This window comes from Psammomys obesus, unplaced genomic scaffold (genome assembly GCF_907164565.1).
Source record: "Psammomys obesus unplaced genomic scaffold, mPsaObe1.curated_primary_1811, whole genome shotgun sequence".
NCBI lineage: Eukaryota > Metazoa > Chordata > Mammalia > Rodentia > Muridae > Psammomys > Psammomys obesus.
The window spans coordinates 19,945,440-19,970,678 of record NW_026596039.1 but is presented as its reverse complement, the minus strand read 5'-3'; the positions used below and the strand labels follow the sequence as shown (position 1 = coordinate 19,970,678).

The 25,239-nt window shown below is 42.4% G+C and overlaps 2 protein-coding genes across 4 annotated transcripts in view; one reads left to right on the top strand and one right to left on the bottom strand.

Moving 5' to 3' along the window:
- Rec114 (REC114 meiotic recombination protein) overlaps positions 1 to 8,305 on the top strand; it is a 97,310-nt gene extending 89,005 nt beyond the window's left edge. The window contains exons 4-6 of one of the 2 annotated variants that reach the window (XM_055621789.1): positions 41 to 238; positions 3,525 to 3,590; positions 8,075 to 8,305. In XM_055621789.1, coding sequence (XP_055477764.1) covers positions 41 to 238; positions 3,525 to 3,590; positions 8,075 to 8,239 — 429 coding nt within the window. In that variant the 3' untranslated portion in view covers positions 8,240 to 8,305. Of the gene's footprint in view, positions 1 to 40; positions 239 to 3,521; positions 3,591 to 8,074 lie in introns of both variants that reach the window. The other variant, XM_055621788.1, reaches the window with a different exon arrangement.
- Positions 8,303 to 25,239, bottom strand: part of Nptn (neuroplastin) — a 77,319-nt gene continuing 60,382 nt past the window's right edge. Inside the window, exons 5-9 of one of the 2 annotated variants that reach the window (XR_008721792.1) lie at positions 21,680 to 21,813; positions 17,897 to 18,052; positions 10,866 to 10,887; positions 10,010 to 10,084; positions 8,303 to 9,311 (exon numbers count right to left, since the gene is read on the bottom strand). Coding sequence is in view for 1 of the 2 variants with exons in the window: in XM_055621787.1 (XP_055477762.1) it covers positions 10,024 to 10,084; positions 10,866 to 10,887; positions 17,779 to 18,052; positions 21,680 to 21,813 (491 nt within the window). In the remaining variant the exon portion in view is untranslated. Of the gene's footprint in view, positions 9,312 to 10,009; positions 10,085 to 10,865; positions 10,888 to 17,778; positions 18,053 to 21,679; positions 21,814 to 25,239 lie in introns of both variants that reach the window. The other variant, XM_055621787.1, reaches the window with a different exon arrangement.

Sequence of the window (25,239 nt, the reverse complement as noted above, 5' to 3'; positions counted from 1 at the left end):
CAGTGATGTTCAGTGATGACCTTTAGCTTTTCACACACAGAACAAGAGCCGCATGTTTCGTGTGCAGTTTAGCGGGGAGTCCAAGGAAGAGGCGCTGGAGCATTGCGGCAGCTGTGTGCAGACCCTGGCCCAGTATGTCACCGTTGAGGTACCTGACAGCATCACCCAGGATCTTCGGCAGAGCCCAGGCCCACTGGAGGCAGGTGAAAGCCAAGGGAGGGCCGCACTGCAGCCGGGGGTGAGTGCTGGCGTGCTGGCCACGCAGGAAAGCTGATGAGGTAATGCACTGTGAGGACCCTGGTGGGACTGTCAGACCCATCAGGCCGCTCATCACCACCTGTAACCCCAGTCCAGGTGGTCCAAAGGCTCTCCAGCTCCGCCCTCACATGCACGCGGGTGTGGGCGTACTAGCACAAGCGCGTGCACGCACATGTGCCGAGCCTAAAATTATTTTTAAACGTATCTAATGCTGAGTGCCCTTTTAAATTCAAGGTTAGCTGCCTACAGGCTAAGAAACAAGACAGAAAGCCCAGTCTGTATCCTAGTATCAGAGACTCTCCAAGTGTGAGCCCTGGGACCCTACTTCAAGGTCAAGACCATTTTCATCACAGTAAAACATTATCTGCCACTTTCGTTGTCTGCCTTGGGAAGACCGAAAGACTTGTGGGTCAGGCTTCTGACCCTACAAGACAAGCAGTGGACCAAACGGCCAGCTGCCACACCCTCACAAGGCATGCAGGGCAAAAGGGTCCACAGTGGACAAGTACTGATTCTTTCTGAAAGTACCCAAGCAAGACACTTGGCCCTGGCGGCCGCACTACCTCAGCCTTCACCAAGTGCTTCATGGAGCCATGGGCAGCCACGGCAGTGCCGATTTCAATGGGCATTTCAAAGGGAAGCCAGGCCTTTCATCCCAGATAACAGTGGACACACTTTTTACTGACATAGCAGAAGGTCGAGTTTTTTGGTTTTAGACAGGATCTGCCCTCTTAACTGATCCTCCCACTCCAGCCTCCAGGTACCAGGATCATAGATTTGTACCACTGTGCTGAGCCTAAAATATAAGTTGAAGTTAGAGTCTTAGAAAACTTGCATCTGTCACACAGGTGTCAGGCCTTCTTGACCCAAGACTTTTATGCCTCCCTAAGCAAATGGGATTTGTCCTTTATGAACAGGTGACAGAATGTGTTAACGCCTTGAAGTTAGGTATAGTTTATTGGACAGTATCTGTAGCTGACCAGTGCATGATGCCTAAAGAGTCTAAGTGGCTGACAGAAAGCTAGCCAAATGCAAAATAGGCCAGTGGCTGTGGTGTCCCGGCATTTCAAGTTCACTGCTATGGCTCAGTCTATGCCACCTGCCTATTAACAAGCAAGCCAAGCGTGGTTGCATCATGTGGGAACACACGCAGACTGGGGCTGTAAGCTAGAACAGCAGATGAAGGCTTCAGTGTGCTGACTTTAAAGGCTAGTTCAAGACTGTCCAGGTAGGAACACCCTGAGTCTCTTTTCAGAGGCTCTTCTCATCTGTGATTTGGTGTTTTGGATAGGTGAGACCGCCTGATGTGATGCAGAGGCCCCAACTCTAGTATCTGAACAGATCTGGGTCAGAGTCCTGTGGTAGGTAGCTGTGTGATCTCATACAAGCCAAGAACCTCCTCCGTGAAGTGATCGAGAAATACCGTGAAAGAATACTGAACAGGGCCTAGAAAACAAAACAGAAACCACGCTGTCATTACAACCACTGCTGCCAGCATTAAAACCCTGCCCTTCCTACCTGTGAGTAAAGGTCAGAATCCTCGGAGCCCAGAAGACTCACTGACATGGCAGAGCAGTGAGACAGAGCCACCAAGCACAAGCACAGCCTAGAGAGCCCCGTCTCAGACAGGACATCTCCCAAGCTGACCCCTGACTTCTGGATACATGCTTAGTCTACCTTAAGAGTTGAGGCATTGCAAGTTCAGGTCGCTGTGTTGCATTGAGGAGAATCATTTACCAATACCATGGCTTTCTAGTCCAAAGTAGTTGCTCTCCTCCTTGCAGATAGGAATAATTAAGGTTCTTGAGTCATTCCTTGGCTTATGTTTTAGGCTTTACTGTTCCTCAGCCTGGTAATTTTGTTAACTGTGGCCAGGTGTTTCTCAACCCGAGGGCTCCTGAGGCAATCCACCCCACCCACAGGAGAGGGCTGGGCAGGAGGGGAGCCAGAGATAGGAAGAAGGATTCTTAGGACACTCTCCCGTGAGCACACAGGTCCAGAAGCAGCAGCAGCGATGCAGCCTTCCTCTGTGCACAGAGCCTCTCTCCTCTGCTGCTGAGCTCAACCACCTATGAGAGCCCACCAGACTCACAAGTGTGGCCACCCTCAGCTGTGTTCAGTGTTGGGAGGTGGGTTTTTGGCTGACCCCTTTCTCACTGTTGCAGTGCATGTGAGCTGAGCTCGTAGGTACCCCAGGAAGGCATTGACAGCAGAGGTGGAGGGAAAGTAGGCACCAGAGTTTTGACCTCTGTAACACACAAGAAAATATAGAAATTGAACTTATAACCAGGCTTATTTAAGGGCTCTTGTCCCATACCCCACCCCTGCCTTTTTCTTGTTTTGATTTTAGTATCCACTAGTTCTCATTTTATCCATCTCTATTTGGGGCAGTGGGAGATGGGACCAGAGGGTACTTCCAATTTTGGTTTTCTGCAACCTACTGACTAGCAAGTCAGCTTCCACACTGGAGGGAAGGCAGGACTGAGCAACCTTTGCTTCTAGTAATATAATAGACTCATTTCTGATGGACAAGAGGAACCCTCAGAGAGGAATTTTCTTTTTTTCTATTACACCCTCAGTTCCCATCAAGCACAGGAACATTCCTCTCAAGAATAGCAGTATGGCCACAGGTTCCCAAAGTATAACCAGGCCTGTGGATATGCAAGGAGCCAACCTCCTGGGTAAAGGCAGCACCCTGGCTACTACTCGGTTCTCACCAAGCTAGAGTGCTAGAGCCCTAATGCCCATCCTGTGACCATTCAGTGTCTGGTATAAAGCAGATACAAGTGCTAGATATAAGGAATTTTGTTTAATAAAAAACTCAGAGCTGCACAGTGTTCAAAATGAAATTCTTAAAATCTGTTATTAAAATGTTGCCTCACAGTAGTCAGGAGTTTTCTGTTTTGCATTTCCTGTGATTCATGCAAATAAACTCAAGGAGTTCGATAAGAACACAGGGCAGCACATGGTACTCCTGTCCTTGGTTGACAGTCCTGAGTCCTGCAGGGTTCTCTGGACAGATGTGAGCTGTGGTGGCTAACATGGCCCCAACTTCCCATCAGCTCCTGAGGCTACCAGGTCTGTGCTGTGGTAGAACAAGCAAGCCCTCAGTGACCCACCTTCCTAAGTGTGCTTGGTAACTACTTTTCTTTATGTGCTTGTCTGTCTTTGAAGGTGAACCTTGGAGCTGAGGACTCAAAGAGTGAGCTCACAGCACTGGACTAACTCTAACCCTCCTCTTCTCACACTGTGTTTCTCTGCAGCAGCAGGTGTGTATGGCAGCTGGCGCTGGTGCTCTGGAGGGAAGGACCTCAGTGATCCATCTAGCTCAGGTATTGTGTTGTTGGGTTTTGTTCCTAAAAATGGTAGTCCACAAGAATTTGTATTCCTTGATTCTTTCCCTTGTTCTAGAAAAGAAATCTAAAGTGTTATTAAATAAAGGATGAAGTCAGGTCAGGGATAGGCTACTTCCATTAGCCATGACCCCTGCCCTTAGATCACACAGGATGGCTTGTGTAGACTGCTGCCTGAGGAAGTGAACAGGAGTCTGGCTTAATGTGTTATGAAGAACTTAAATCACCACCTCCCCAAAGCAATGAAAGAATTCAATTTAATTTTTGGAATTAAGATTTATAAACTACTCTATACACACTTACCAAATCTGGACTCTGTAATAGCTTCAGAGCTAACTTTCAGTGCTCCAGTCTCAACTAAGGAGTGTGGAAAGTAGGAGGAAGGCATCAAAAAGTCCCTATTGCTACTTTTCTGAACATGGGCTCTGGTAAAGATGGCCCTGGAACCAATTCCAGAACATTTAACATGAGCACCTTAGTTCCAAGGACACAGGAGGATAAAAGCTGCTATACAAGCTGCCCATGTCTTTTACCAATTCTTTAAATCCATGGACCAACAGCTGTATGCCACAGCTCATAAACAAATTTCATTGGCTCCACAGTGAGCATGGTGAAGTCTTTCTGAGCCTAGGGAGCCTATCTAGCCCTTTAAAAAAACAAACAAACAAACAAACAAACTGCAGGTACCTTCAGAAACTTTTGCTTGCCGACTTTCTCAACTGCCTTGCAACTCAGACCTCCCTGCAGACAGCTCCTGCCCACTTGTTGCTCCACTTAAGGTGGTTGGCTATTCTCTGTATCCTGGCTGTATCAGGCAAAGGCTCATGCTTTCCATAGAACTTGCATATTCAGTGTGCAAGGATGAGGAGTCCTTTTTAGTTAAATCGTATCTTTATTTAATAGTATTTATTAAATAGTATCTAGTGATACATAAAGAAAATAAGGGCTTTCATGGTAGTGGGGCATCTGGCTTGCCCCTACAGGTAAAGTAGGACTAGTTCCAGATAAAGAACTTGGGAGAAGGCAGAAGAGCAAACGCTTATCACGTCTGAGGCTCCTGGTTCAATACCCAAGAAACCTTGTCCAGCAGAAGGCAGCACTTTTTTCTTGTCTTTTCCCCTAGCCCTCTGGGGAGTGACTGAGCAGGCCAAGGTGCTGTGTTCTTAACAGAGAAAGCACTGCTATCAGTGCTGTCCCAGCAACTGATTTACAAAGCATCAATGAGACCAGAAACAGCAAACAGAGTTTGCTCTGACCTTTTGGGCAGATCATCCTGTGAATACAAAGTTGGATAAACTTCCTGGAAAATTGATGATATAAACCAAGTTTAGTAACTTATTTTCTTAAAACCGTGTTTCAGCTATGCAGGTGTAAATGGAAGAATTTTTTTTCATCATAATACTGTTTACAATTAGGAATGGAATCAATATAAATGCCCACTATCCTGAGTGGCTAAAGTGCAGTATTACTACAGATAGCTCAGAACTGTGGTCAGGGCCAGCAAGGTGGTTCAGTGGCTACCGGTGCTTGTTGCCAAGCCTGATGACCTTAGTGTGATTCCAGGGACCCATTCCTGGGAGGAAAGGAATTGATTCCAGCAGGTTGTCCTCTGACCTCCACATGTATGTCACAGCACCTTCCCCCAGCCTCCTCCAGAAACTAAGCAAAGCAAACTGATGTTAAGCCCTGTCGCTGGCATGGAGAAATTTTGTCAGTACATTGGCTTTTTTGAAGCTATAAAATATTACTCCTCCATTTTCATAATTACTAAACTTGGAAGAATATCCACTGTGCATCAAACAGTGGCTCTCAGTGGAGAACATGGCTGCATAGTGTTTTTCTTTTCTCTTTATTTCCTTTAGGCAGAATCTGAAAACCCAACTTAAATTTAGAAAGGTAAATTTCTGTTAACAATACATGTTGTTCTTAGAGAAATACTCTTGTACTCAGCCATGTAGTACACCCATAGGAAAGGAGTTACCTTTGACAGCATTAGTGTGGTGAGTCTCCAACACAGATGAACCAAGGGGCCAAAACGAAATAGATCCCAATAGAGCTGGAACTCACTACTCCATGTTGGTCAATGGACACACCTTCCAAACTGTCAAAAACAGTCAAACTTCAGTCTGAACTCCAGCATCTAGATGCTGGTAACTTAGGGTTTTCAGGGCTGGTGGTGTAGGCACACATGAACCCCTGGGTTCTGTCCATATACTCGTAACCCCAATACTCAACAGGTAGAGGCAAAAGGACTAGATGCTCAAGCCACCCTCAGCAACATAAGGGGTTCGTGACCACCCTACTACTTAGGGCCCTCTTAAATAAAAAACCCACACTCAACCTCAGTGCCAGAACTCTAAAGTATATCTTTACTTTACCACTACTTTTCTTCACGTAGGTTCTGGCAATCAAACTTGCATCAGGCATTTTGCCAACTGAACTAATCTCCCCAGCCCCTGAATTGGTTTTAAAATGCTGCAGGTTACCCAAAGCCATATGAATGTCCCCATAAGTACATAAAATGATGCTCAGTATTATTTCTGATTAGAGAAATGCAAATAAAAACTAAAAACAAGACAGCCCTGCATGTTTATTAGAATAGCTAAAATTAAAAACAAACTCACAAGGCCAGTAAGATGGCTCAGTGGGTAAAAGTACTTGCCAGGCAAGACTGACAATCCAAGTTCAGTCCGTCCTGGGAACCCTAAAATCCCAGCACTCCTATGGCAAGACGGGAAGCAGAGATGAAAGAATGTTGCTCGAATCTTGATGACCAGAAACAATGAGATCCTCTCTCAAAGAAGTGGAGGAAATAACTGACTGCTGAAAGTCAGGCTCTGACCTCTGTATATACAGTGTGGTATGTGTGTTCCTGTATTCCCACACGGTCACAATAAGAAGACTGCAGTACTAAGTGCTGGGCTTGTGAGTACAAAGGATAGGGCCCTAGCAGTTTGTCACACTTAGATCTTCTTACTATGTAAGCCAGCATGCCACTCCTAGGTATCTGTCTACTTTAATAAAAGGAAACTAATTTAAGGAAGCACAGTAACACATGCCTGTAATTCCAGTACTTAGGTGAACACAAGGGGGTTGTAGTCAGAGAAAATTGTCTAGGCTACATGGTGGGATCCCACCTCAAAATAAACCTTCCAACGTTTAGGCCAACGGAAAGAGAATGCATTAATTACGGTACATCTGCAAAACCGAGTATTTAATTTCAACAGAGGAAAGAATTACAATTAGTAAGAACCCGTATCAAGTGAAAGTAGCGCTGCTTCTCAGCTTACAGTGTGGTTAAATGTGTACAAATCTCTGAGAAATGTATTGAAATGCTTTAAGCCACCTAAGTCTGGAGCATTATCGTTTGGCAGCATGAATGCGGAGTGCAGGCTGCCCGCCTTCACGCCTGTGATGGGGTCAGGGCGGACGGTGCTGCCAGCATCACCAGTCACGTTCTCCCACTGCCACCCAAGGAAGGCCAAGCGCTGGAGTGCAGTTTCTACCCAATACATAATGCTTTTATTTCTCTGCCAAGTCAAGAGACCAAAGCACTGACTCATTAGAAAGGGACTGTTTGCATTATGATTTACTGTACAGAATATGACATTTTTGAAAAGGCAAAATGAAGGCTGGAGAAGATTCATATCCAGCCTTAAGAGTTGGACTACAATCAACAGCGTAAGAATTTTTGGACATCAGATATCATGTATTTTGATTGTGGATTGCAAGTCTGTTAAATTACTCAGACAGCCACCAACCAAAAAAAAAAAAAAAAAAAAAAAGTGTCCTTTTGTCCTTTGGGTGGTCCATTTATAAAGACTACCTCCTGCTACCTCAACCCTGGTATTTTTTTTTTTTTTTAAGTGACGCTAAGGATTAAACTCTGTACTTTATCCATGCTTAGTGTTCTATGACTAAGACACCCCCCTCCCAGGTAGACAACCTATTTTTTCCATTCAGAATCCAGCTTTCACATGAAGAATGTTACTAGCATAGTATTGTTACCTGAATCTCAATACATTTCCTTAAGGATCCAAGTTTGTCTTACTTTCTGTGTGAGATATCCAGTAAGTGTAGAACTGGGCCTAGTAGGTAGTATCTGCCTACAGTCCATAAGGCAGATGCATAAGCAGGAGGATCATGGATTTGAGATCAGCCTGAATATAGTAAGACCCTGTTTTTTTTTTTTTTTTTTTTTTTTGTTTTTATTAGGGTCAGGGCAGAGACAGAATGAGAGATGGAGAAGGAAGGAAGGGAGGAATACAGCATGCCAGAGTAGGATGGAAGAAGGAAAGAAATGGAGGCATAGGATTATAAATGTGAAGCCTAACTGTAGAAAAGATTTTTGTAAAGCCAGTGACAGTTTCTGTTTTGTACATTTTGAGGCGGTGTTTTCTGTTATATTATCTGGGATCATGCCCCCACCTACAGTCAACCCCTGCATCTTTTGGCCCCTGCAGTCTATCCTGGATTCGGAGAAGCTGACCCTAGCCTATGAACAGTCTTCATGGGGAGCAGAAGAATTGGGCCCCTTTCTACGCTTGTGCCTCATGGATCAAAACTTCCCAGCATTTGTGGAAGAGGTGGAGAAGGAACTTAAAAAGATCATAGGACTGAGAAACTAAAGCCCCACACACATATGCAACTAAGGAACTGAAGGTATCTGAATTAAAGAGTATTATTCCAAGCACCTTTTATCAATGTTTTATTGTTAAAAACAGGTGAATCCACTTTTGTACACCATTGCACTTCAATAATTACACAGAACACAAGTACATGCATCTACAGTTAGTACCGCATGAGAACCCAGTCAGGTTATAAAATCTATCATCAATCATTAAATCAATGTGAAAAATACAGTATCAAACCAAAAGGTATAACTAGAGTTGCATAGAATATTACCATGCTATTAACATTTCAGGGTCATTGAAAACAAAAGGGAAATTATAAAAGTTGCCTTGATCAAATGTACAAGAATAAGGTTCGACACATCAGTGCAAAAGGTTTCATAATTTACATGATTTGACAAAGGAAAGATAGTCACTTAAAAAGCAATCATACATATATACTGCAATTCATTATAGCCGTTCAGTGGACTGTTCAGGTTCTTAAAGTTATAGGGTAAGCCCTTAGAATGACAGACTTAAGTTTATACTCTCATCTTTATGTACCAGAACTGCAGCTTCCTCATCTGACAACAGACAATAAGGAATGAATGTCAGCAGCTTAAAAATGAAACAAGCGCTTACTTTATTTTGGATTTCTCCCACCCCCAAAAATATAAATATATATATATATATTTATATACTGTATATATCTGTAGGTTTTGCTGTACTTTACAAAATGATCACTAGATGGCGGCAGTGCATTTAGAGCTTTGCCAATTTAACAGCTGCGTAAGTAAAAAATGGCGCATGCATGATCTGATCCTCAGGGGACCTTTCACTTCAATTTAAATATTTTAACAAAGGGAGGAAAAGCAACATTCACAGCACATCAAGCCCAAAATAGTTTACACCTTCTACACTGAAGCACTGTTTAAAATGTACCTGGCTAGGTCACCCTTATAAGAGAGGCTAAATAAGGCATGCTGTAGACGGTCATTGTGGTGTTGCTCACTGGAAAGGGAGAGACCAAAGAGGCCCAAGCAGAAAACTTAGCAGTCATGTTGCCACCATTTTTCAGGAACCTAAAGAGCTGTAAAGAGGAAAAGATTTGAAAATTATGACAATGTGCACGGTCACAACTCTGTCAATGCCACATCAAATAAAGCTTTGGTTCAAACAGCATGCTCAGGGATGTGGTATGAAATTCTGATCTCCATGTGCCTAAGATGCTGCCTTATGGCCACCATCTATGTCTTGCCTTCAGCAGAGACCATACTAGGTACTAAAGGCCTCTGAGGTAACAATTTCTTTCTTTCTTTTTTTTTTTTTAAGATTTATTTATTATGTATACAATCTTCTGTCTGCATGTATGCCTGCACATCAGAAGAGGGCACCAGATCTCATTAGAGATGGTTGTGAGCTACCATGTGCTTGCTGGGAATTGAACTCAGGACCTCTGGAAGAGCAGCCAGTGCTCTTGTCCTGTGAGCCATCTCTCCAGCCCCAATTTATTTCTTTTTACTACTTTTTAAAACTATCTAAGTAGACTGCAGTGCAAGTTATTCAGTGTGAAATGAACCTAATATAAGTATGTGATCAATACAGCTGAAGGATCCCATCCATCCACTGCAGTGAACAAAAAACTTGTTCCATCAGTATTAGCTACTCTGAAATTAACTGTATAGTCTTACCACATAACACCAATTACTGAAGAATTTGTAGCAAAGTGAGCAGAGGCACAGTTCATTTGAACAGAATGTTTAAATCTCTAAAGAAGGCCATACTTACATTATAAGCAGAACTTAATTTGTGTTTCTCTGGCGCAAGTTTTTATCTTTGTGATTGTTGGTAGAGTTGGTTTTCCTTTGGAGGAAAAATTGCACTGTGTGAGTTCAACTAGTCAAATTGTTTGAAAAGTGTAACACATGGAAACACAGAGACTCTTCACTTCCTTCCATCCCCGGTGTAGCAGCAAACTACTTCTAACAGTAGTGTATATTCTTTACATAAAGTACCTCCTACTTGCAGTTGCTAGATCCTTCATACTCTCAAGGTAGACAACACACAGGTAAGTTTTTCTGAGATTCCTAAACTACAATTACTTACAAGAGAGAGAGAATTATTCTTTTGAATACTAATTTCTTAACTGATAAACTATGACCTGCAACTAGCCACGCTGAGCCCTCTGGCCATTAACCTGCCAGCCACCAATTGCCCCACTTGCTTCTTATCATCTCCAACCCTAGGAACCCTGGCAGCCTTGAACTCATTCCACATTTACAGCTCTGTCTCTCTTGAATGTCAGCAATTATTAAAGGAACTGGGAAGTTTATTAATTCTATCCTTCAGTTTGACGTAACTTGGTTATACTCCTTACTTCTATACTATCAGTTTAAGCATGTCAAATGCATAAACTTTTTTCAATTCCCTTTGCATACTATTCATGTGTATGGCTACACACAAGACCTGGCCTAGGAATCAAGAGGTCACCAAGCAGAATTATTTCATGCTTAAAAAGTGTACATCACAAATTTCATTGTAAGGGAATTTTCTTCTCTTACAATCTTTAGTATTCCTTTTGACTAAACTGCAAACATAACACAATTCAATCAGAAACTAAAATTATGTCCAATGAAGTACTCACATTGGCCCAGCTGGTTCATCATCTGAACAGGGTGTTCCGTTTTTAATAATCCATGAGATATAAGAAAAGAGAGGAGAAAACCATTAGACTCTGCCTAAAAATGAACAGGAGAGTAAACTGCAGGTGGCAAACATGGCTATTCATAGCATATATTAAAGGCCATTCCATCTGGAGGTGCAAAACACTCATGAAGTTATTTCTAGATTCAGTTTTAATGACAGATATGCTGTTTCAATGGTTTTTAGTTAACACTTTGAATGCTCGTCATGAAAAACTGCAACTGTAGCGGACAGATAGGCTGTAATATCATTGAACTCATCTTGTCCCCAAGTTCCAGTGGTTCACTCTTAAAAAGATGAGAAGACAAACCAACATTTCAGTTGTAAAATCCTGCTGTTTATTTTCTTGTGGAGAATATATGCAGTTCTTGACTGTAAATGGATGTGTCCATTCTATACATTTAACCACACATCCTCACTTCCACATAAGGCACTGTTTTTCCTTCTGTTTTATAATCTTTATGAGGTCATTAATCTGAAGAATGAGACCAACGAAGAGGAAGCCATAAGAGGAGCCTAATCCTTGGCTATCCATGCTCTGGGCCAGCAAGACACGTATGAGAAGCAGAGGATGTTCTGTGACATCACAGGGAAAGCTGAACAGTGACACCCCTCTATAAAAAAAGATTCCACACAAAAAGATGGGCTTGTTATTGTGCCCTGGCCAAAACAAGAAGAACCACAAGGTAGTTCTTTTTTTTTTTTTTTAATTAAAAAGTTTTTGTTATTTACTTTTAGAAGCTTTATTAATACTTCATGATTCTGACAACTTTGTCTCAACTTATTAGATATGCATACATTGAAAAAATGTTATCAGAATAAAAAAAATGTTATTTAAAAAATCCACAAGGGGAGGAACCAAGCAAGCAGCCTTTGTTTTTACTGTACAAAAAGTTGGGTGACCTAAAAGATTTTTTTCATTTTGATTTCGCTGAAGCATCTAGAAAAATGCAGCAGGATTCCACAAGGGGCGGGCGCACATGAAGCAGTTATGGAGCTGCAGTCTTGGTGTAGGCACTGCAGGGGCACATGTCAGGAGCAATGTCTGTCAGGGAGACATTGCTCCACCTGTTCCTTTCAGGCAACGGAGAGGCAAAGCCACCGCCAGCACACAGTGACTGGAGCAAAACAGGATTAAAAAAGGGAAAAAAAAAAAAAAACGAAACTAACCACAAACCAATGACTCATCAGCAAAACAATAGGCTAGCAACATACCAGTGTCCACAGGAGTCCACTACTAACGACAGTACTATTAAAACAGGTACAGAGAACAAACTGGGACTCAGGACACCCAAGACAACTGTTTGTTATGTATGCAGTGGAAAGATGTGAGGACATATTAGGTACTAAGACACACAAGCCCAGCCTGAACCCTCCCCTCACCACAGCCTACAGCTCAGCACCTCGGGCAGGCAAATCAGTTAACATGCTAGAAGCTAAGCACCTTGGGAATTAGAAGACATAGGAACAAACTAATTTTAGTGTGCACTCTAAAACACAAAATTCTGATGTAAGACTCCCAACTTTAAAAAACAGGAGAGGGGGAATCGCAATCGCAAGGTCAGTCTTTTCCGAGCAGGACACTAGACTAAGCCAAGTGAACATCACACCATGGGTCTGTCTTTTGGTGTGGGGTGTAACCTGGTGTCTAGTTACAAATGCCTCTTTCCAACCTAACAAGCTGGCCATGTGCAAAGGTTTACATGTGAGTATGGGAGCAACGGTGTTTCTGGGGTAGTGGCCATGCCTGAAAGTGAGAGCAGCCGTGATCCAACCCACACTGGGTCTAAATTCCAGGAACCTCCTTTCAGTCCTGAATCCACTTGGATACCACAAAGAGGAGGACACCCACCCCCCTGTTCTGCACTGAGCCACTGTCTGCAGTATCACTCTCCCATACAGGCCAGACAAAAGAACAACTTGACCTCCACAGGAAGGTCAGGAGAGAAGAACAGAGCTACAGAGAAAGGCACAAAATAAAGTAAATGGGGACTAAACAGCAAACTAAAAACCCAAATTAGTTGTGAAAGTGAATGAAGTAAACTTGAAGAAAAGTGTTAACATTATGAACTGTGCATTGTATAGACTGAAGCGGAGATTAAACAAACTCCAAAAGCATGCATATCGCTCACTTACCACCATGTTTTAAGGGTTTGATGCAATTGAAGGGGGAAAAAAAAGAAGTCACAGTAACCGACAAATATCAACATACCCCCAAACCCTCAGGCCAAAGCAGCCTTAAACAGACTATTCTCTCCACCTGGGGATTACTCACAGCCACTGGCTAGATGAGAGGAAGAGGACTGAGGGGAGAATGAAACAAGATGCTCTGGAATCCATCTAATGAGTGTGAAGTTCCTAGCGGAGTGGTACACACACTGGTTTCCCTGCATGCTCTGTCCTCCCTGAAAGTATGGCTGCCTAAGCCCCACCTTCACCCCTACCCTGACACTGACCTCTTCTTGTAAGAAACATACTGCACCCACTATACAATACAGAGTGATGGCGAGAGTCAAAACAAGAGCTGATTCTGTTCAAAGCCCCTATGCCACTACAATTACCTCACAGATTTTTGTGGCCCCTGCTCCTCCCCCACCCTCTCCCATATGTTTTTTTGTTTTGTTTTGTTTTGTTTTTTTGGTGAGGTTGGGTGGAGTTATAGCCCAGACTTGCCTAACTTTCTATGTCACTGAGGGTAGCCTTGAACTTATAGTCCTGCCTCAACTTCCTAGGTGCTAGATTCCAGGCATGCACTGCTATGGATGTTTATAGGTTGCCGAGGATCAAAGTTAGGACTAGGCCTGCCAGGCGAGCCCCCTACCAAGTAAGCTGCAGCCTCAGCCCCTCTGTCCCTCTCCCCAAAAGGACTTGCTATCTAGCCTAGGCTAACATCAAACTTAAAATCCTCCGGCCTCAACCTCCCAAGTGCTAGAATTTATTATAGTTACTAAATCCACTTACATTTTGCTTGATCTCGACAGAGTTAACACTAAACCCAAGAAAAATGTAACGGTTCTTACAATAATTTCTCCTTGTTTCACCTAACTATAGTTCCTCGGACAGTGCTTGTGACCGACCCTAGTTAAAGTGTGTTTTAGGTGTCGCTTTAAAAAGTCACCTCTTTTCCAGCATCTCTAGCTTGCTGTCTTACCAGAACAAGTCTTCAGTTCAGTGTCTAAAAGAACTCAGATCACAGTTTTTAAACAGTACTCTCCCTCCTCTACCCTCCAAACTTGCAAGCACCTTCTCCACTAGCAACTTAAGAAAAAATCCTTTGACCAACTTACAAAATTACCCTACTGTGAAAACAGAAGATTCCCTGATGCTAGCATTTTCTTTCTTAAATCAGCTGTTTTAATTCAATGCCTGTGAGGACACAAAATATCTAGTAGAAATGAAGGCCCCAAGAACGAAGTTTTACCCCAGCCTCCATCTCCCAGTGAGCAGAAGGAGACTACCCTACTTTAACCCTGTCAAGGGGACTACTCTCAGTGAAAAGGCAAAGCTCTTATTTGATTCTATTACTGACTTGTTACTAAGAAAATTAAAAGTGAAAGTGGGTATGTAAATAATTTATCTATTAGATAACTTATGAGGTACTGATCCTCAAGAAGATCTAAAGGACTTTGTGATTTCCTCTGTGAAATGGCCTGAGTACTCAGAAGATAAAAGGACCAAAGCTGCTTTCAAAGACAGCACTTAGCCTCAACATATACACTTTCAGTGTGAGAAATCTAAAGAGATGCATGCTTTTCTAATTAAACTAGGTATCTGTATGTCTTCTTTTATATTCTTGCATTGTTCACCAAATGCTCTTCTACTTAAGGAGATAATAAGTTACCAATATCTACAGGTTACTGAAAATATAAATGCATGAGTTCTTACTTAGAGAATTCATTGAGGCTCAAAAAACCATGAGTGTTGGTAAAACTGCCTGTTCGTTAAAGAAAAAGCACACCAGACCTACAAAAACTTCCCATTTTCATAGTGGCATAAATAGGCATAACAGACATGACTATAGGTAAAATTTCATGACTGAAACATACTGAGTTTGTATCTGAAAGAGTGTACTTCATCCTCAACAGACTACAAACCAATCTATAAGTAAATTTAGAGAGGAGCAAATGGGAAGAAAGCATATTAGTGAGTTTGTAGTCCTCATGAAGTGAGTTGGAGTTGAGGAGAAATTTAACAAAGAAAAGGCCACAATGTAAGGAAAATTCACTGAGCATCAACACACACACACACCCCTCTTCCATAAGAGAAGCCAAAAACTGAAGAGCTAGATGGAAGCAGGGAGACACCTGAGAATGCTGAAGTGGGGCAGGGACATGGAGATGGGAAATGGACCCTGGACAACAATGGCTGTCAGGAAAGGAGAGAAGGTAAACTGCAAACATTTCAGAATCCCAGATTTTCACCCAATGCAACAAGAAAGAAGTAAAAGCTACTTGCATGATAATACTCTCCCAGGAGACCAGTCAGTGCAAGGAGGTTTTACTTTGCACTTACCCTGCAGTCATCTGTTTTTATGGAGAATTCATTCACTGTACATAGTAATTTGGCTTATTATTTTCCATCCAGGAAGCTGTTCAGAAAACTGGCTCTGGCCTCCCCACCCCCATTTCAGTTTAACCACCAAGGAACTCTTTAGAGGAAAGCTGCTTCCATGAGCAGGCATCTGCTTGTCAGACAGAAAGAACTAGCACTAACCACTGTAAAGTCTAACCTGAAATATGCTGGGACAGAAACATTAACAAAAGTGGCTTTATAAGACTTGTACCAGCTGGGCGTGGTAGTGTATGCCTGTGATCCCAGCACTCTGGGAGGGAAGGGAGGAAGGGAGGGAGGAAGGAATGGAGGAGGGAGGGAGGGAAGGAGGAAGGGAGGAAGGAAAGCAGGCAGGCAGGCAGACCTGTACCTCTGATAGGGACAGGCTAAGCCAATGTATAACTGCTGTGAAAATGGCAACCACCCATCTTAAATTTAAAAACTAGGCTTTGAAGCCCATCTTTGACTTTTTTAGCTGACTTTTTGGCTCCTTGGCTTTATTAAAATAGAAGATGGCACTTGGCACACCTAGTGTGGTGTCTCAGACTCTCTTTGGTCTTTTCGAATATGTTTTCCCTTTCCAGGAACAAACTCCAGGTCTTGTACACTAATACTGACCTAAATCTAAGCCCCTAGGTTCCTAACTGGCCAAGGTTTAAAACATTCTGAGGGAATAATGTCCCTGAAATGTAACTGTTCCTAAATACCCAAGTTGTAAACGTATATAAGGGAAGCAACATTTCCTTCCCTTTACTCTCAGGTCTGAATAGCTATAGTGCTCTACCTCAGAAGTCCTAACATTTAACAAGAAGAAAAGTTTGAAGGAAAGGGCATCAGGGATACATGGAAATCCTAAGAATCACTTCATTAAATGAGGAAGTGAAACCAAGGACACCCTTTGTTGCAAGGAACTGGAGCCCCTCTGCAAAGGCCCCTCTGCTTCCAGCTCAAGTCTTTCCCATCTTTCCATCCAGCTCACTGATGAAAGGTACACGGGAGGGGAGCTCACCAGGTCTTCCTGCAAAGGTCAATATCAAAAGATCCCCTGGCCAATCTCAGTGCTCACTCTAAGACTCTACTTAGTCCAGGCAAGAGATTTAAGAGTTGCTGAGAAGAAAGTAAAAAGTTGTTGCTCTGAAATATGTCCTTTTGGAATGCTATGCCTTTGAGGCTTTCTCTTTCTAAAGGAGTATAAAGCCTCACTTCGTGCTGTCTACTGACAGATGGGGTATGTTGTGGAGAAGGCAACACACTCCAGTTATTGCTCAGCCACATGGAGCCATCAACTCTGGAGGAAAACACTGCCGCACACGTGCAGATGGTAGCCAGCACCCTCAATGACCCAGGAAATATGCACTGAGCCTGGGACACATCCTCCAGTATTCTCAGTGACAGGCAAGGGTAGTCATGGCTGGGTGACCAATCAATTTCTATTTGCTGATATAGTATTATAGCCCATAAGGGTAAAGATGAGGGGCTTTTTAGGAATTGAAATACCAGGGATAGAACCTTCCATAAGCAGATTCTCTGTTCTATTCACAGGGTTAGAAATGAAAATCTATAACTAAATACATAAGACTTTCACAAAACTTTCCTGATTTTAAGCATATCCCACAAATAAGACTTCCAGTCTTATACTTTCTAACAATGGTTCGAAAGTGGGAGAAATGCCCTAGAGTGTAGGGTGAGGAGCTGGCACTTAGCTCTTTCAAACCTAGAAAGTAAGCTACATCCTCCCTACCATTCTTGTCTGTGAGACACAGACAGAAAAGCCTCAGAAGGTAAGAGATTCTTAAAAACCTATCAAAGGAACCAAAGTCTGGCTTCTTCCAATGGCTTTCTGAACAGTCTAAAGTAGGCTGGGGCAGTTACCTACAGGGACTATGCCAGGTAATGATGTGACAACCAATTAGATACCTTAAAATCTGCCTGAAAGGACAGGTGGCCTGTGATCTTGGGGTGGCTTCTAGGCTTGACTTGGATTCTCCTCAAGCTCAATCTGCCTGATGATCTGTATTGAAGGAGGACAGAGCTGAACAAAGAGTTTGACAGCTGACCATTCACCACATGGCCTGAAGGACAAGGCCTAGAGTTTGGAGAACACCTAAACAGGGAGAAAGCTAATTATATCTCTAAGGAGTGGGGATTTCGTAGGGAGTGGGGAGCACAGATTAGTAACCAGTATGAGAGTTTTCTTTCTTTTCTTTAGGTACTTAATCCCAGTCCTTATATTCCTCTTTCAATACTTAGAAACTACCCAAGGAACCAACCCCAACTTTACTGTTTTGTTGGGATGTTCTTACCATCAGGAACCTCATCTGGCCTCTTCCTCTTCTCATACACAACAATGATCACCACAAGGATGATGATTTCAGCCAGAATTCCCAAGAAAGGCCAAAGTGGGGCAAGGTGGCTCCGTACCCTGAGGACGGTGGAAACGGAGAAAGTGCCAATGGAGTTGGTGGCATTACATTCATACTCGCCGGGATCTTCTGTGATCTGGAGATTCACAATATTCAATTCTGTGTAATTCTCTTTGTTGATGATGAAGTAGCGACCAGAGCTATTGGAAATCTCCTAGGAGGAAAAAAAGACCGGTCAGAGAGGATGAGCTACCCAAAGGGAGGGTGACATTGCACTCCATTTTTATCAGGATACTGGCTGGAATGAGACACCATCTTTGTTCAAAAGAATCTCGGCACTTAACTAATAACTCTCCTTCAGTGTTCAATACAGTTCTTGTAGAATAGGGTCCAAGTTTGCATTATTGCTGATCCTATGGACTTCTCCAACTTCCAGACTGCTTGGCATTCTGTTGCTTGCAGACACACACCCCCCCCCCCCCCGACAAACAAATCAACAAATGCTGCTTCAAACAGAAACAGGGAGGGGGGACTGTAGCGGTAAGAAGCTGGGAAGCAAGCAATATCCATTGTTAGGTAGGCTGAGAACCTCAGGCCTGTCTGGAGCTTCACTTCAGAGCCAGCACATTTACTTCTTCACTTCATCAGTCCTCACAAATCTTTACACTTCTCTTAGAAGCAATTCTAAAAACCTGCTTTCAGGAGGGAGCAGGGAGAAAAACGCTAACTTCCCTTCCAGAACTATAGGATTAAAGAAAAGACTATTTAACTAATCAACAACTACCTACTAGTTAACATATACCTGTACATCCCATATCCTACTAAAGGGAAGTTAAGATACACATGGAAAATCGTGACGCAAAATACACAAGACTCTGGCTTTAAGAAGGAAGGAGAGAGCTCCATAGATAAATGGATACAGAAATTGTGATACAACTACACAATGGAATATTACTCAGCAATAAAAAAACAAGGAAATCATGAAATTTGTAGGTAAATGGTAGGAACTGGAAAAGATCATCCTGAGTGAAGTATCCCAGAAGCAGAAAGATACACAGGATATATACTCACTCATAAGTGGATATTAGACATATAATATAGGATAAACACACTAAAATCTATACACCTAAGGAAGCTAATCAGGAAGGAGGACTCTGGCTAAGATGCTCAACCCCCATTCAAAAAGGCAAAGAAGATGGACATCAGAGGAGGGAGAAAACAGGAAACAGGACAGGAGCCTACCACAGAGGGCCTCTGAAAGGCTCTACCCTGCAGGGTATCGAGGCAGATGTTGAGACTCATAGCCAAACTCTGGGCAGAATTCAGGGAATCTTATGAAAGAAGTGGGAGATAGTAAGACCTGGAGAGGACAGGAGCTCCAAAAGGACAGTGACAGATCCTAAAATTCTGGGCACAGGGGTCTTTTCTGAAACTGATACTCCAGCCAAGGACCACTCATGGAGATGGCCTGGAACCCCTGCACAGAGGTAGCATATGGCAGTTCAGTATCCAAGTGGCCTCCATAGTAATGGGAACAGGGACTGTCTCTGACATGAACTGATTGGCTTGCTCTTTGATCACCTCCCCCCGAGGGAAGCAGCTTTACCAGGCCACAGAAGAAGACAATGAAGCCACTACTGATGAGACCTGATAGACTAAGCTCAGAGGGAAGGGGAGGAGGACCTCCCTTTTCAGTGGACTGGGAGAGGGACACGGATGGGGAAGAGGGAGGGAGGTACAGGGGGCATACAAAGTGAATAAACTGTAATTAATAAAAATAATTTAAAAAAAAAGGAAGGCGAGAGCTTCATAGATAAATGCATTTGTTACACAAGCCTGGCAACCTGAGTTCCATCCAGAACCTAGGTGGCAAAAGAAAACAGACTCCCCAAAGTTGTCCTCTGACCTTAATATGTACATAATGGTATTGGACAGACATCCACAGGCAATACTGACTTCAGGAATGTGGTTTTTGAGGAGAAAAAAAAAAAAAAAAAAGGCAAAAAATAGTGCAGGATGGAGAATTGTAAGGTATTGATGAGCCACTTCGGGAAAACCAAAAGGAGCTGGAAAAAACTGGCTTTATCCTTAGGGTTGTAGAGGAAGGGTAGCTGCGACAGGCATGAGTACGCTAGGCAGCGCATGTCTGTAAGGCAGGAGCAGAACAGCACATGAGCAGGACTTGTGCACTGTTCTAAAGGGACATGGTAGGAAATGGGGTGGTATGTGTGGAACGCTGCATCTTCAACCTGTACTAGCAACAACTAACAATGTACAAAAATAGCAGAGGAAGGGGAGATTATCCTTCACACTATCCCAGTCACAGCATGTTTGCATTTTGAGTATGATACACAGTGGAAATGGGGACCTCAGCCTTCACTGTGAATTCCAACTTTCATCTCTCAAGACATGAAAATGTCAAGTAATTTCATTCAGTTTTAATGAAGGCCAGGGACTTCCTTTCTAATGGCTAATAGAGAAACACCTGAGAAAACACAATGGCTTTTTCTAAAACACTCAGGTCAGCATCTTCAACTCCCAGCTCCTCATCCTGATCCTCTTCTATCTGCAGGGTCCTTTCTGATTCTGAGGACTGTAATAAAAAAGGATGCCTATAAAGTATAATGTAGGCATAAAAGCTGAATCAGATGTTTGAAAACCCCCTGTCAGAAAAGAAAACTGAGTCAGAGAATAAAAGAACTCAAGGCACTATTTAAACACCATTAAGGAGAGCTCCGCAGGAGCTAAATGATGGCTCAGCAGTTATGAGCACTTGCTGTGCAATTATGAGAACCAGAATTCTGATGCCAGTGCACATGTAAAAAGCTAGACATCCTGAACACACCTATAACCCCAGCTCTGAGAAGGGGTGGAGACAGGTTCAAGGAAAGGCACTGCCTCACTATGGGGAACCTGACAGAGGAAGATACCTAACCCCTCTTTGACTTCCACAAATATGCACTGGTAGGTGAACCCCACCCCACACAAATAAAGCTTAAGAACTGTCTGGGGCTGCAGAGATGGCTCAGTAATTATAAGCACTTGCTGCTCTTGCAGAGCACTGGAACACAGTTCCCAGCACCCACAACAGGCTGCTCACAACTAACTGCAGTCCTCCTTCAAGATCTGACGCTCTCTTCTGGCTTCACACAACTTTACAAATACACACAAATAAAATAAATCTTTTAAAACAATAATTCCACAGACTGGAAAAAAAGGTTCTTTGGCTTTGTTTTTGAAGCAAATATTGTCAGATTACAAATGCCTATGGCTAGGGGCTGGAAAGATGGCTCCTGCATTTAATTCCCAGCAACCACATGACATGGTGGCTCACAACCACCTATAAAGAGACCTGATGCACTCTTCTGGCATGCAGAACACTGTATACATAATAAACAAATAAATTAAAACAAAAAAATGCCTATGGCTGTTCTTTGTCTCCAAGGTAAAGTACCCCAGTTTTTATTCAGTATTTTCTGAATTCTAGGAATATACTTACACTATCTTTTGGTCCCTTTTCTTCCAAAGAACAAACAAAAACAACCTATTCCAGAATCGTAGAACATTTAGATTAGCTTTAGCTCTGTGCTCTACTGTGAAGGCAAGCAATCTAACCCTGTACTACAGAGATCTTTAGCAAAGCATGTACAGAGTCAATGCTGGATAGAGACTAACCTCTATGGTCAAAGTGTAAACTGTAATTCACTCAACAATAGCCCAAGCCATACCTATATCAAAGAAACAGTTGTTGCAGTAGCTGGTCCAGATGCCTGGCCCTCCTCAGGGAAACCCAGTAAGCGCAGAGATCTAAGTATAAGTTACAGTGTTAGCTCTTACTCACCTGGAACACACCATTTTCCTTCTTGCGCCATATCCATTCTGGGTGGGGGTAGCCAACTGACTTGCAGTACATCATGGCATCCTGCCCTTCATTTTTGTTTTCACTCCGTTTATGGCCAGTGATGTCAGGAGCAGCTGTGAAAACGTGTTAAACTGTTACCATCTAAGATACCAAAGGCCTTACCTATAGGCTCAGAGCTCTGCTTCTAATGCTATCAATCTTTGTCAAAGCTAAATATAAAGGTGTGTCTAAAGAGCCTTTGGGGGCAGAATAGCGTAAGAGGACCAATTTCATTCCCTGCCCTTACTTATCAAAGCATAAAAAAAATTACCAGGGTTATTAATATAGGAATTTCTACCAAAAAAATAATTTCTACCAATGTAGAACCTACTGAAAAACACACAGAAGCTCAATTGTACTAACTACAAATTTCTTCCTCAGGAAACATGCTAACAGAAGCATTGTTACTTATATAATTCAAGTTTTTTTCTTTAAACACCTGCAATAACTATGCATCATGTCAAATGGTACGTATTTTCTTAAGGCAATGAAAGTTCCTTGAGACTTAGATACATAAAATCAAGCCTAATAAAAGATATATGAAAATGGATGCATGTTTGAAGAACTACTGATTGAAAACCAAGAACCAGAGCTCTTCCAAGAAAACCATCATTAAGCCCATTGGGCTTAACAATGAGGAAAGGAACAATCAGGGACTGAGCTCAAACTAACATCTCCAAGAATTTTGTAAGCAGAATAAAAACCCGACTTGAGGCCTGGTGGTGGCGGCAGCAGCAGCCTTGATCCCAGCACTCAGAAAGCAAGAGGCAAGCAGATCTCTGTGAATTTAAGGCCGCTTGGTCTACACATCAGTTCCAGGACAGCCAGCATTGTCTTAAAAAACCAAAAAGCAAAAACATCCTGAGACAGGTGTGGCGGCTTGTCTACTGGGGAGCAGAGCCAGTATCTGGAGATTGCAAGGGCAGCCTAGGACTACACAGCAAGACCCTATATCCAAAAAGGAGACAAACAAGGCTGCCAAGCCTGACAGCCTGATTTAGATCCTTGCAACCCACATGATAGAAGGAAAGAACTGCACACACATTGTGACCTCCAACCTACACACACAACTTAAAAAACAACAAAAAGCTGTGCTAGCATTCCAGATCTTAAGATACATTATAGACCACAGCAATAAAACAATATGGTACTGGCACAAAACCAGAAATGCAGATCAACCTAACAAAACTGAAGAGCCAAGAGTACACATAACTTCAGCCATTTAGGAATTGATAAAGATGGCAAAAACATCAGCTGAAGAAAAGAAAGCATCTTCAACAAATGAAGCTGTGAAAATAGATACAGAATAAAGTTAGACCTGTATCTATCACCTTAAACAAAAAGTAACTCCAGTGGATCAAAGTCTAAACTTGAAATTTAGAACATTGAAACTGCTAGAAGAAAATATAATCATACCTTCTATGATACAGGATTTATGATACCTCATATGATAGAGAACGGGAAAGGACTTTCTGACTAGGACTCCATTTGCCTAACAATAAAGGGCAACAACTGACAAGTTCGGAGCACTCCTAAAACTAAAAAGCTTCTGCACAGCTAGAGAAACAACCAACTAGTGAAAAACAAGTCCACAGAATGAGAGAATCTTTGCCACCTATACATCTGACAGAATTAATATTCAAAATATACTCAAAACAAAAACAAAAACAAAAAAATCAGGCCTGGGACTTAACAGGAATTTCTCTAAACAACATAACAGCCAAAAAAATAGCGCAAAAAATATACATCATCTCTAGATGCAAACCAAAACAACTTTGAAATTTCATCTTACCCTAGTCAGAATGGCAAAGATCAACAAAACAAACCTACAACAAATTCTGAGGGTATTTGGGGGAAAGGGAGCCCTCATTCACTGTTGGGATTGCAAACTACAGTCACCATGGAAATCAGTGTGGAGAATTTTTATTATTATTTTTATTAATTACAGTTTATTCATGTTGTATCCCAGCTATAGTCTCCTCCCCCATCCTCTTGGAGAATTCTTAAAAAACTAAAAATAATGACCCACTATACCACTGACATATGACCAAAGGATGACATCATCCTCCAGACACTTGCTCAGCCATGTTCATTGCTCCTCTATGCACTAGAGCTAGAAAATTTAAACAACCTAAATGCTCTTCAACCAACAAATGGATTATGAAATGTGGTACAAATATACTATAGAATACTATTCAGGTACAAAGAAAAATGAAATCATAAACTTTGCAGATAAGTGGCTAGAACTAGAAAAGATCCTATTAAGTGAGGTAACCCAGATCCAGAAATACAACCATCACAAGAGCTCTCCCATTGGAAGCTCCCAGAGCTCCAGATCTTCAGATGTGAGTACATCTCCTGAGTAACTGAAGAAACCAGGACACTAAAAAAGAGACTGTTGTGGGAAAGAGGTTGGGAGATCAGAGAGAGAGAAAAATAGCAGGGTACAAATAATCTGATCAGAGAACTGAGAAGGGAAAGGTTCTAACTAGGGAGGAAGGAGATAAATACAGAAAGAATGAGGAAGGTGAAATAACAGTGAGGATGTCTGAAAAAGTTATAAGACGTCATACTATTAACTACCTTAAAAAAAAAAAAACCTATGATATGTGTGCGTGCATGCAACGGCGTGCACGATTTAAATGAAATTTTCTCATCTAGGCTGGCAATACTGCCTCCAAAAGCCGAAGAGCATCTAAACACGAGGTTATTGGTCAGGGTTGTCCGAGAGGCTACCAAAATATACAAGCTTCTGCTACTGCCCTTGGCTGCCCCACAAAAGTGAAAGTCATGTTACTAGGCTGAAGACACCATGCACTTCATACACAAGACCAGAGGCCCCTGAGCTGGAAGGGAACTGAATGCCTCTTCCCAAAGGACTGGCCTTCATGGTACCAGAAGGCAGCATGCAAGCTTAGAAAGGAGAGCAACAACCAACACTCCTACCCCACTATCATATCTATAAAGCACAACCACCATCAGAATGGCAAGATAACCGTAGGGCACAGTAGTGGCATGCAGCATACCACTTAGCAGTAACCAACAACTCTCTAAGTAGACTTAAGAACCACTCAACAATATATACTGTACTTGAAATTGGAAGCCCAGTCAACTACCCAGTGCTAGTCAAGTCATGGGTCTTGGAGGAGAGCCTACAACCACCATTTTACTAAACCAGCATAAGCCCTAACTACACTCTTAATACTTGTCCTTTTATGTAAGATAAATTCAGTCCTCAAGGTTCATCAAGGAAACTTCTCTTTACAACAGATAGACCATTATAAAAAACCACAACTGATGAAAATGCAAAGCAAGGCTACAGAGAGACCCTGTCTGGAAAGCAAAAAAAAAAAAAAAAAAAAAAAAAGAGAGAGAGAGGGGAAGGAAGGGAGGGAGGGAGGGAGATAGATGGAAAGAGAGAGAGAGAAAGAAAGAAGAAAGAAAGAAAGAAAGAAAGAAAGAAAGAAAGAAAGAAAGAAAGAAAGAAAGAAAGAAAGAAA